Source organism: Pinus tabuliformis, chromosome 4_2 (genome assembly GCF_031772625.1).
Source record: "Pinus tabuliformis cultivar Carrire ecotype Pingquan chromosome 4_2, CPIR1, whole genome shotgun sequence".
In the NCBI taxonomy this organism is placed as follows: domain Eukaryota; kingdom Viridiplantae; phylum Streptophyta; class Pinopsida; order Pinales; family Pinaceae; genus Pinus; species Pinus tabuliformis.
In genome coordinates this window covers 1,149,719,701-1,149,731,882 of record NC_142304.1, presented here as the reverse complement: position 1 = coordinate 1,149,731,882, position 12,182 = coordinate 1,149,719,701, and the positions used below count along the sequence as shown (strand labels likewise).

Here is a 12,182-nt window from a genome sequence, read left to right as displayed (position 1 = left end):
TACAGAGAGCTTCGCTGATCAAAGCCCAGATATAACAGGTTTGCTTTCATCTTTATTTATAAAGAATCAGTGCCTAATCTCTACTAATGATGGCTTCTAACCACCGTAGTGAATGAAGCGGTTTCTTGTTTGGCTGCAGAGACGGCTGGTTGACTCCATTGTCTTTATCTATTTTAATTATTCTAACAATTACTTTGGCCCAGGTCAGGTAATTTAAATCTAACAGATCCCTTCCGTTGCTTCTCAAGCCAAATAAATAATTACTCAACTAGAAATATTACTCAATTAAGGATATATTAAGTACAAGACCACTGCCAATTGAGAATGTCTAAAAAAAATATACTGAACAAGTCAAACATTAGAACAGGAACAATGCGTTTGATTTTTCAACCTCACAAGTTCGTACATTGGGGAAAATATACAAAGCCTTGTTTTATTAAATGGGACCCATCGTTAGAATGTTGCTGCTTGGCATGTTTTGAAAAACTAACACACGCAAAACAACTACAAATTGATCAATCTACAAATGGACATCATGCCTTCCGGTGCTTTTTTCATCTTCTGTTGCAAATTCTACTTCAATTTGTTCACCAGCGATCTCTGCACTTGTTTCAGTCTGCCTATTCATGAAGCCCTCCATTTCCTTCATCCTATTTTTTGCAACTGCCGCGAAGAGAACTGAAACACATTACAAGATAGGAACTTCAGTAAGAAATTTGGTGGAAGATGGGATTCACATGATGAAAATAAGGACAAGCTTAGTTACGTTCATTCTCATGCAAAAATCCCAGGCAAAGCAGCAGTTGGTTATATGGAACAAAAAGAGCTCCACGTAGCCCCACAATTCAAGGTGCAAACAAATTGGAGGATGCCAGAGTGAATACTTTCTAGCATAATCACAGCAGGCTTACATTTTGCAAGGGAGAACACCATAGTCGGGATGGATATCTACACCATGCACCGGTACACATGCACCTTTCCCTGGCCCAACCACAATAACATGCAGATTCAGTTAACATGCATAAATGTATGTGATGTTGGCACTGGACAGAGAGAGGATGCTAAAAGGTCAATCAACTGAGTGACTTGCAACTTAAAGGCTGCTTACTCATTGGGAAAGCATAGACCCGCACTGGGATCTTAGGCCTGTATTTTACCTTTAGAGCCATCGTTTGTGTGCAGAGAATACTCATTTGCAATAAACGAATTAGAGCTTCTGCTAAGGTTTGCAGCACTGGAGCTCTTATCTAGCTTAGAATTTCAGGGAAGCAATGTTTTTAAGTATATATTTATGCAAGAGATGCATAAATAAATGGTGAACGGAGTGTTTTGAAATACAATATGCAGTCCAACTGAACCCTGAACTCTGAATGTAAATTTAAACTCCTACTAAGAAGCAAAAGATGTCCATAAAAAAGTGGAAGATCAGATCTTGTAAAAATTACACAGGCCACGCTGCAAAGGTCCCTAGATTAAGATAAGGTTGGAATTTGCATAGTATTAATTTCATTTAGCACTCTGTTAAGGACAATGTCAACTAAATTCAAGACCTGCAATGGTATAGTCTTACTAAACGAAAGGTTTAGGTTTTTCAGCCAATGGGTTTGGGTTTTAAAATCTAACAACTTGTTCTAGTTTGCTCTGTGATGTCCTGTCAGATGCTCCAGCTCCCATCCCAATGCACATGAGAAAGCCTATTGCATTTTGTCCCAGATAGATTCCCTGCAACTTTTCCAAGGGTCTGATTGCCAAAGAATCAAAGTACAAGTGATCGAATGGAGAAAAAGAATCTCTCCATTTGGTCAAAAGGTGTGACAAAGGACCATTCCTGTATCTCCACCAGTTCTCTTAACCGATAACATTCAAACTGATAGATTTTGCTCTAATCTGGAGAGCCATTGGAGCCTAGCCTACCTGATAAATAAGGGAATTCAATAGCAAAATTAGTAGAACCGGAACAAAAATGACAGCAAGTTCAACTTAACATACATGGCCTATAAATTATGGTGCTACTAGTAAGAATAACAAACTTAAAAAAAGTCGAACACACAACACATAGACATAGGCATGACAAAATTGGTCATTAAATCAATTCTGAATTGACATTAACTAAACAGATGTACAACAAGAATACAAGCAAGATGAAGTTAAGCAATCCAAGCAATCAAAATGATCAACCCCTTTACAATAACATGGAATAAGATATGATAAGATAATTTTATTATTGTCCAATAAATACCTACAAAAGTAGGTGAAAGGGGCTAGAAATGTGAAAAGAAAACGAAATAAGTATCCAGCTAAACATTGAACATCTAGCTAAAGGAAGATATAACATAATGTGCAAATACCCTAAGTTCCCAATGTTGAACAAAGTAGAAGATCCCAATGCCTATTAGATCTCCTTACCAAGGAGAAATGAGGGGACTGAGAAATAGGCACTTCATTGGAGTCGTAAATATTCGTGAAAGGGTCTATGCACTAGCCAATGATAGCCTCCAAGGAGTGGCCAGGGATAAGAGGGTCTAGTTGTATGTGTTGATGTAAGTAGCATTGGAAGGTCTTCTACAATTGCTTGGTGTCTTAGCATGTGGAAGACATTATTTGCCTCTTCTAGTGATATATGTCTTCTTTCCAAAGTTCAACTTAGGAAAAGTACAATAATCTATATCAATTTATTATTGTGGATTATTAGGTTACTATAAGGATAAATAAATTAATTATTTAAGTGACTTAGAAATAATCTCAACCATTGATCTTCAAGATGCTTCTAGAAGGAAGATTCAAAAGTTTCTAGAGAGGAGATTGGGGTTAAAAATTTGGACTCAATGAAGAGTATAAATGGAGACTAGTGATAGAGGCGAAGACACAACGAAGAGCACAAGTGTGTGACCAAGTCATCACGAGAGAGAGTGATTCTTTCTGCAGTGTGAGTGGCTAAGTGACCAGTGCACAAAGAAGAAAGAAGTGCAAGTGCGGTTAGAGATTTGGACTCAATGAAGAGTATAAATGGAGGCTAGCAATGTAGGTGAAGACACAACGAAAAGCATAAGTGTGTGAGCGAGTCATGACAAGAGATAGTGATTCTTTCTACAGTGTTAGTGGCCCAGTGACAAGTGCACAAAGAAGGAAGAAGTGCGAGTGGGTTTGAGCGAATCTAGAAGCGCCGAGTTGTAGGAGATTGCAGGGATGAGTTGTCAGGAGGAGACCGAGTTGCTGGATTGTTGGGGTTTTTTCAGTGCGCATTAGTGGCAGGGGGCAGATCTGATCATTGGAGGCCGATTTCTTTAGAGCAATTTCATCTCAAGGTAGATTTCTTTGAGGCCAATTTACTTGGGTAGAATTCATTTTGAGGGAGGCGAGTTGTAGGTTCTAGATTGTATTCTTCTTTGTAATTCTATAGGTCAAAAAACCCATATTTTCCAGATAATGAAATGACGGATAATTGTTTGTGGGTTAATTAGATTTGCAATGTGTTATTGAACTCTCTGGTTTATTTCCGCTGCATATTTTTAATTCAAGAAGTTAAAGATACCAGTGATTTTATTTTTCGGTGATTCAATGATTATTTGGGTAAATAAATAATAAACTAAGGATAAATTAAATTGTCGTGAGAAAATAAATATGATTGACATTAGAAATTTAACATGGTATCAGAGCAATCTAGAAGACTCTAAAAGAGAGATCTGAGATCACAAGGGTTTGCAACAGATAATTTTCAATTATTTCTAAATATTTTGTAGCAAGGTTTTGTAACTGCTGTTGATCTGCAAAGATGGCATCATTACACATGTTATCGCTCAGAACTTTTACCTAGAACTTTTCAGAAGAAGGAATGATCTGAATTGGATCCTCAAACACTCTTACAGTTTCCTGAACTCTATAAAACTCCTACCAAAGTTTCAAAGAGCTATGGATGTCGAGCTTATCAGAAATAACCTCTGAACAATGGCAATTTGTGGTCAGCACGAAGCAACGAGGACCCTCGGTCAAAGTGCGCAGACCATTGGCCCATGGTAACCACGTGCTAGCTCAAACTGGAAAAACGGGAAGTCAGATTCAGAAATGGACGCAGTTTCTGATCGCAGGGCGTCCCCCTCAGTGAAGGAAAGCCCCGAGCACTTGGTCATGGGGAAAAGCATAGAATCGCACGAAAATTGCTGATTCTATCAGAAGGCGGGCCTCGCGCTAAAACCGGCAGGATATCGGAAGGACCTCAGGCAGTAAGTGGGTTCGGCCGAGTCCCACGCAATGCCATACACTGGGTCACACGTGTCTAGCGGATGAGAGAGAAAACCGCTCTCATTGCGCGGGTAAAGGGCATGCTACTTATTCGCGTGATATGGACGGAGACCGTAGGATCTGGAGGCCCCAGATCAACGACGGAGAAGCAATCCGATGGGTGATCGGATTCGACAGGGAAATAGGTTGAGGCGGATAAGATTTGAGATCCGGCATGATCGATGAGTTGGCAGAGGGAACAGTTTTGCGTGCGATCTTGGAGCAATGGAAATAATGACCGTTCAAAGAGAACTAACACTCAGTTCGTGAGGAAACAGGTGGCCACCTCTCTGTGAAGCGTTACAGTGATGATGACGTAGAGCAAGGGAATTCCAGCGGACAGAGGTAGGAGATCCAGAGAGCCAGGAAGCAGAAACGAACAGTGAGGGAGTAGATTGGCTTTAAGCCACGAACAGACAGGGAAAGCAGGGGAGCAGTAAAAAGAGAGCAAAGAGAGAGAGAAGCAAAAATTGCAGAGAACAGAGAAGCCGAGCTGACCTGCAAAGCAAAGGCAGCATCGAGCAGACAGAGACAGAGAGAGCTCGAGAGTCTATGAACTCCAAAGAAGGCTTGAGAGGTTCAAGCAACTCCTCTGTATATACCTATCAGGTATTAAGTACCAAATTGGACTCATACCACTGAGACCAGTTGAGGTCGAGTTTTAGTAAGGGGAGTCTGTGTACTCTAGGGACTTAGGGGATCCAAGTACAGCCCTACTGGTCATTATCTGTTAAGTGAGACTCAATTTGAGTTCACTGTTGTAAAACTCTGCTATTTAAAACACAATAGAAAGGCCACCACTGAAGGCTGGACTAGGAGACGTAGCCCAGGAGGATTGGGTGAACTCCTTATTAGATTTGTTTGTGTTTATGTGTTTGCTTACTGTGTTCTCTTACTGTTTTAGTGTCTGTGTATTTCGCAATCTTATCGATCCGTTGCATAAAATAACATAAACATCCCCTAGCACATAAGTATGTAATACCTTCATTAATTAATTGAGGTCATTCATGAGTGATTTCAGATCAAGTGGTATCAGAGCAATTAGGTTGTTTAAGGTTAGGCAAGCTTGTGCTGGATTTTGTTGTTGATTACTAACTAGATCAAAGCTTAAATTAGTAGAAGGAGAGTTGGTCGAAACTAACCCGGAAATTGGAAGAGTCCATCCTCAAAAGAAAATGTTAGAAGAAAGTCTCTTGGGACCAGATCCCCAATTTATAGATAGTTTCCTGGCCATGAGGTCCATGGTAGAGGAAATGTACAGGGACTTTAGAAAACATAAAGATGAAGATTCATCAGGCTCCAAACAAGAAAAAGGAGAAGAAGAGTCTCTCCTCCATGACCACTCAAAAGGCAAAGGGAAAGAAGAAAACTTTCTCACACCTCCTAATAGCCCTAAACATAAAAAGAAGACATTTTTGATTAAATTAGATGTTAAATTTGATTTACCAATATATGATGGAGAGTTGAATGCAGAGAAGCTGGATAATTGGATAAGACAAATTGATGTTTATTGCAAAGTGCAGAGTATCGACTCAAACAAGAGTAAGATTCAGCTGGCCAGCCTACGCCTCGGAGGCACTGCCTTGGTATGGTGGGAAGGCAGGACCCAAGTTGACATGAAGAAACATGGTAAGATTCTTTCTGTCTGGAGTGAATTTGTTTTTGCAATAAAAAAGCAGTTCTATCCACTAGTTTGCAGCAAGCCATGATGAGTTGGCAAACTCTTCGCCAATTGAAAGGGCAAAGTGTACAAGGTTACACCCAAGAATTTAGGAAGAGAGCTTTGATTCTAGGAATTTCATTAGACTCACCTGAGACTCTGTTGAAGTACATAGGTGGTCTACACAGCTACATGAGGCACACTATCCTCATGTTTAATCCCACTAGCAATGTTGTGAAAAGCGCGAGCGGGATTAAATCGGCGCGGGGAACGAATCGGGAAAAATTGGAAAAATCGGGAAAAAAACGGAAAAAAAGCGGGAAATAATCGTTTGGTACAAAAATATTCATTTTTTTTCCATTTTTTTTCAATTTTTGTAATATCTAAACCATCTACAACATAAAATAAATACATTGACACATAAATATGATAAAAAAACTAATATATAAGATGTTTAATATCATTTCTAGCGCTAAAATCACACATAACATTGAATCATGTCCTGAATAGTAAGTCCTGACTCCTGAGTCCCAACTCAGCCTCAAAATATCAACAAAAAATATGATAATGTATCTCATCATGTCATAATGTCATATACAATAAAATGAAAGTCTAATCCTATTGATTTCCTCTGCCCCTCTTGCGAGAAAATGCCACAGCTTTCCCTTTCCCTCTAGATGTAGATGTTGGTGCCCGTGCTGGTGGAAATGGCAGTGGAGTCTGATGTGCTCTAGAAGCTGAAGAACTAGAAGTAGGAGCTACAGGAGGTAGACCACGTCCTCTACTGGTGGCAGTGGTAGCCTGGGTAGGCGGTGTCACCTCCTCCTCCTGTTCCTCCTCCTGCTCCTGCTCCTCCTCCTCCTCCACCTGCTCCTCCTCCTGCTCCTGCTCCTCCTCCCCCTCCACTACATCCTGCACTAACCAATCATCAGTAGAATCCATGAGAGGCCTCTCGGCTTCAACCCTCCATGCAGCAGTGGTGTCAATCCCATCCAATGAGATGGCATCCACATCAGGTGTCCTCTCAAGTTGCCTCACCCACAATCGAAGATTGTGGTAGACGTAGACCATGTCATTAAGTCGCTAGGATTCCAACCTGTACAAAGATCATGAAATAATAATTAATAATTAATATTATAAAAAAAATATTGTTTAATGAATTCAAAAATTTATTTGGAAATTTGCAATATTTTAAATGTTTAAGTGTTAACCTGTTGCGCTTCTTGTTGTGTATTTTTTCAAATACACTCCAATTGCGCTCACATCCTGAGGAGCTGCATGTTTGGCTGAGGATGCAAATTTGCAAAATGGGTACCCTGCCACCATACATTTTCCACCATGCATCTACAACAAAATTACAAATAAAATTTTAAATAAACATAAGAAAAAAATGGAATTTGAACTTTGAAGAGACAATGAAATTTGAAACAAAGTTACAAACTAAAAAATACCTGGCATTTTAATCGTCCTATCAGTGATAGCCATCTCAAAGCCAAATGTGCCACCTGCCATCTTATATGTCTCAATTTGTTTAGAGATCTCTATACATTGTTCTGGAGATCGCACCATCTTCTGGACACAGGATAAGAATCCATCCATGATCTTAGCATCAAAATCAAACCCACATGCATAAGAAAATGCAGGGTTCAGGAAAAGCCCAGTAGCATGAATGGGACGATGGAGTGTGTTGTTCCATTGCTCATCAATCACTCCCCATAGAAGGAGTTGTTTCTGAAACCCATCATCTCCCTTATCATCATAGTAGGCCCAAATGGCTTCTTTGGCCCTGTCCATGGCTTCATACAAATAGCACATTGCGGGCTTCTCACCATCAACCAACCGAAGAACCTTTACCAAAGGTTCAGTAATGGCGCACACCTCCTGCACTCCCACCCAGAAGTCTTCCTGGTATGAAACTAGTCTGCATATGGCCTCTCCTTCTGGTTTGTGGCTCATTGACAAAGCACACCACTCCTCTGAAAGAAACATTCTCTTCACATCCCACATAGAATTCAAGAGGGATTGAAGAGATATGAAACTCGTGGCAAACCGTGTAATGGCGGGGCGCACCAACTCTTTGTTGTTAGTGAATCTTCTCATCAAGCTAAGCACAGATGTATGATTATATATAAATTTTGTGATGCTTTTTGATGAGTCAACAATATCTTTGACAAAGGGAATTTTCCCTATGTCCTGTAACATCAAATCAATACAATGGGCAACACAAGGTGTCCAAAATAAAGTAAGATGCCTGTCCATAAGCATTCTACCAGCAGCAACATAATTTGCAGCATTGTCCGTTATGACTTGGACAACATGTTGTTCACCCACCTCCAAAATAAACACATCCAGCAAATCACATAAAGTTCTTGCATCTTTGATTTGATGAGATGCATCAACAAATTTGATAAACATAGTCCCCTTGGGACAATTAACCAAGAAGTTTATAAGGGTTCTCCCCTTTTGGTCAGTCCAACCATCTGACATAACAGTGCATCCTGTTTGTGCCCATGATGCTCTAAAATCCTCCAATCTTTGGGTGCAGTCACGCTTTTCATTTTGAAGAATCCGGCCTCTGAAATCATGATAAGAAGGGATTTTGTACCCCGGGCCAACACTAGCAATAGCATCAACAGTAGGTTGGAAAAATGGATTATTCCTTACAATGCTGAAAGGAATATCACTCCAGAGGAGAAATTTTGCCATCAACCTGTCAGCTTGTTCTTTATCAGTTCTTTTTAGCATTGAATCGATAGATGGTTGTGAACCAGGTGTGTTTCGAGGAACAAAAAATGATGATGCAGCTACCGGATTGACTGACGCTGCAGTAGAACCAGTGCCACTTGGCCCACTTCCTTCAACTGACCTTTTTAGTTGCCTTTTGAGTTCTTCTTTGGCCTTTCTAGTGTGCTCTAATTCTTCCAATGCTCTCATGGCTCTTTGGATAAGTTCAGGATTTGTATTTGTACAGGGCCCCACATCATATCCAGGGATTTGTACAAGGTGAAACTTCAACCTGTACACCTCCCCGTATATGTCCTTTCCCCACAACTTGCAATTCAAGTTTTGTCTATCATTCGGAGCTTTAGGTTCACCATATTCCCAGAAAGGATCCAATTTCCTTGGCATGTTTGTTTTTGAACTTTGAATTTGCAAACCTATGGGAAAATAAGGATTAGGAAATAGGAATTTAGGATTACAATTATCATTTACAAAATTACAAGTTACAAATTTCCAGAATCCAAAGTTCCAAACGCAAGTTACCCAACCAAATGGCAAATGCCAAAAACAATGAAAAAACATAAACAATGTTTAAAAAAAATGAAAAAAAAAAATAAAATTGGTTCCCATAGTCATACCAAGTTACCCATCCCAAATCAATGAAAAAATACAAAAAATTCTTTAAAAACAATGAAAACAAAAGAAAAATGGTGCCCATATGAAGTTTCCCAACCAAAAACAATGAAAAACATAGAAAAGCAATGTTTTTAAACAAGGAAAACAAAAAAAAATTAATCCACGTACCGTTTCTATGGAGAAAGCAGTGGTCTCCTCTTGAATTTGTCCTCTAAGCACTTAGATTTGGTCACAAACCCTCTTCAGCTACTCTCCAACACTTCCTCCTCCTTCCGTGCGCGCCCATTGTCCAAATGACAAACAAAAAACCCAAAAATGCATTATAAATCGTGCTGCCCGGCAACCCCGCGATTTTTATCGAAAAAAGCGCAAATTTTTTCAAAAAAGCGCGATTTTTTGAAAAAAAACGCGATTTTTTCGGAAAAAATCGGCAAAAAAAAATTTAGGCGATTTTTTCGTATAAAAATCGTGATTAAATCGGCACGGGGAAAAAAGAGCGATTTTTTCATTAAATCGCGATTTAATCACGCTTTTCACAACACTGCCCACTAGTATAGATGAGGTATCTGTTCAAGCTACGCATCTAGAAGCTAGAGGAAAGAATGGGAACCCAGAAGTTGGAGGATCATCCAAGCCCTTTGCAAGCAAGAATAAGGAGAACAGAAAAAAGAAATGGAAAGAGAGGAAGGCCAACACTGCATAGAAAAGCAAGTTTTCATGCATTCACTGTAAGAAGGATGGGCATGATGATGAGCACTGTTGGATTCTGCATCCAGAGCTAAGACCTAAGAAGTTCGAGGGCAAGAAGAAGTAGACTGCTGCAGCTATTCAGAAAGATTTGGGGTTGGACTCGGGAGATGAAGCAACCATTGCAGCCACAAGTATAAAAGGTAAAAATTCTGAAGCATCTACTAGTAATTCTGCACAATCTATTAATGATGAAGAAAATGAGAGAAAAAGACATGAACTTTTTCATATTCGATTTATTTCCCAGCATCAAAAGATTGATACTTTGTTTGATAGTGGCTCACAAGTAAATTTAGTCTCTGAAGCAATTGTAAAGAAGTTGGGATTACTGACTACACCTCACAAGAAACCATACCCATTAGGTTGGTTAAGTGATAAAGTACATCTACAAGTGACCAGACAATGTAAACTTAAGTTTTCTTTTGGGTTAGCATTTGTAGATGAGGTTGAGTTAGATATAGTTCCTTTGGCTATATGTGGAATTGTTTTAGGAAGTCCTTACTTGTATGATAGAAAAACTATTTTCTATAGAGCTGAGAACAAGTATCTACTCGTTAAAGATGGAATCGAATACTTTGTAAGAGCTCATAAGCTCAAGAATAATTATACCCTCATAAACTCAGAGCAGATGAAACGAATTGTAAATTCATGCAAACAATTTTTACTGATGGTTGTAAAGGAAAAGGACCCTGATAAAACCAATGTATTTGAGGGTTGTGATGCTAAACAGCAAGCTGATTTAGAAAAAGTTGTTTTAGAATATGATATCTTGTTTCAAGAACTTAAAGGTCTGCCACCCAAAAAGGAAATAGTGCATGATATTAATTTGCAGCAAGATGCTCCATTGCCTAACATCGGAATGTACAGGTTGTCCGCTTTAGAGAATGTAGAAATCAAGAAGCAGGTGCAGGAGTTGCTCAAGAAGGGGTTCATCAGACCTAGCACATCACCATGTGGGTCTCCAATCGTTTTGGTGAGAAAGAAAGATGGCTCGTGGAGAATGTGCAGTGATTACCAAGCACTGAATAAGATAACGATTAAAAATCATTATCCCCTTCCTCGCATAGATGATCTATTAGATCAACTGAAAGAAATTGTTTATTATTCCATGTTAGACTTGCATAGTGGATATCATCAGGTCAGAGTTACAGAACAAGATGCATGGAAGACTGCTTTCAAAACAAAGCAGGGATTGTATGAGTGGCTGGTTATGCCTTTTGGCTTAACTAATGCTCCTGCTACTTTCATGAGAATAATGAATGATGTACTCAGACCTTTTCTTGATGATTTTGTTATTGTATATCTGGATGACATTCTTATATTTAGCAAAACGTGGGAAGAACATTTAAAGCATGTTAAGCAGACACTAGATGTTTTGAAAAGAGAAAAACTTTATGTTAAATTCTCAAAATGTGAATTTGGCAAAACATCTTTGAATTATTTGGGTCATATAGTAGGGGGTGGTGAATTGAAGATAGATCCCTCTAAGGTGGCAGTCATTGTAAACTGGCCTAATGTTAAGCAGACACTAGATGTTTTGAAAAGAGAAAAACTTTATGTTAAATTCTCAAAATGTGAATTTGGCAAAACATCTTTGAATTATTTGGGTCATATAGTAGGGGGTGGTGAATTGAAGATAGATCCCTCTAAGGTGGCAGTCATTGTAAACTGGCCTAAACCCAAATCTGCTATAGAAGTTAAAAGCTTCTTAGGAGCAACACAATATTGGAGAAAGTTCATTTCTAACTTTTTCTTAATTGCAGCTCCCTTACATGCTTTAACAAGATTGAACAAGGTGTTTCAGTGGGGAGGCAAACAGCAGAAAGCCTTTGACACTTTGAAAGAAAAGACTAGTACAGCACCAGTACTAGCACTACCTGATCTTCAAAGACCATTTGAGATCCAAACAAATGCCAGTGACTATGCCATGAGAGCAGTGTTGATACAACACAGTAAACCCATATGTTATCATTCTGAGACATTTAATTCTGCAGTAGTTAACTATCCCACATATGATAAAGAATTGTATGCATTAGTACAGAGTGTGAAAAAGTGGAAACTTTACTTAATGGGCAAAGAGACAGTTATATATACTGATCATCAACCACTTCAATATCTACACTCCCAGACTTGTTGCAGC

The 12,182-nt window shown here is 39.1% G+C and overlaps 1 protein-coding gene across 1 annotated transcript in view; it reads right to left on the bottom strand.

Moving 5' to 3' along the window:
* Window positions 1–358: 358 nt before the first annotated feature.
* Window positions 359–12,182, bottom strand: part of LOC149173745 (uncharacterized) — a 40,233-nt gene continuing 28,409 nt past the window's right edge. The window contains exon 2 of the mRNA XM_089424719.1: window positions 359–678. Within this exon, the coding sequence (XP_089280845.1) occupies window positions 521–678 (158 nt within the window). The 3' untranslated portion in view covers window positions 359–520. The remainder of the gene's footprint in view (window positions 679–12,182) is intronic.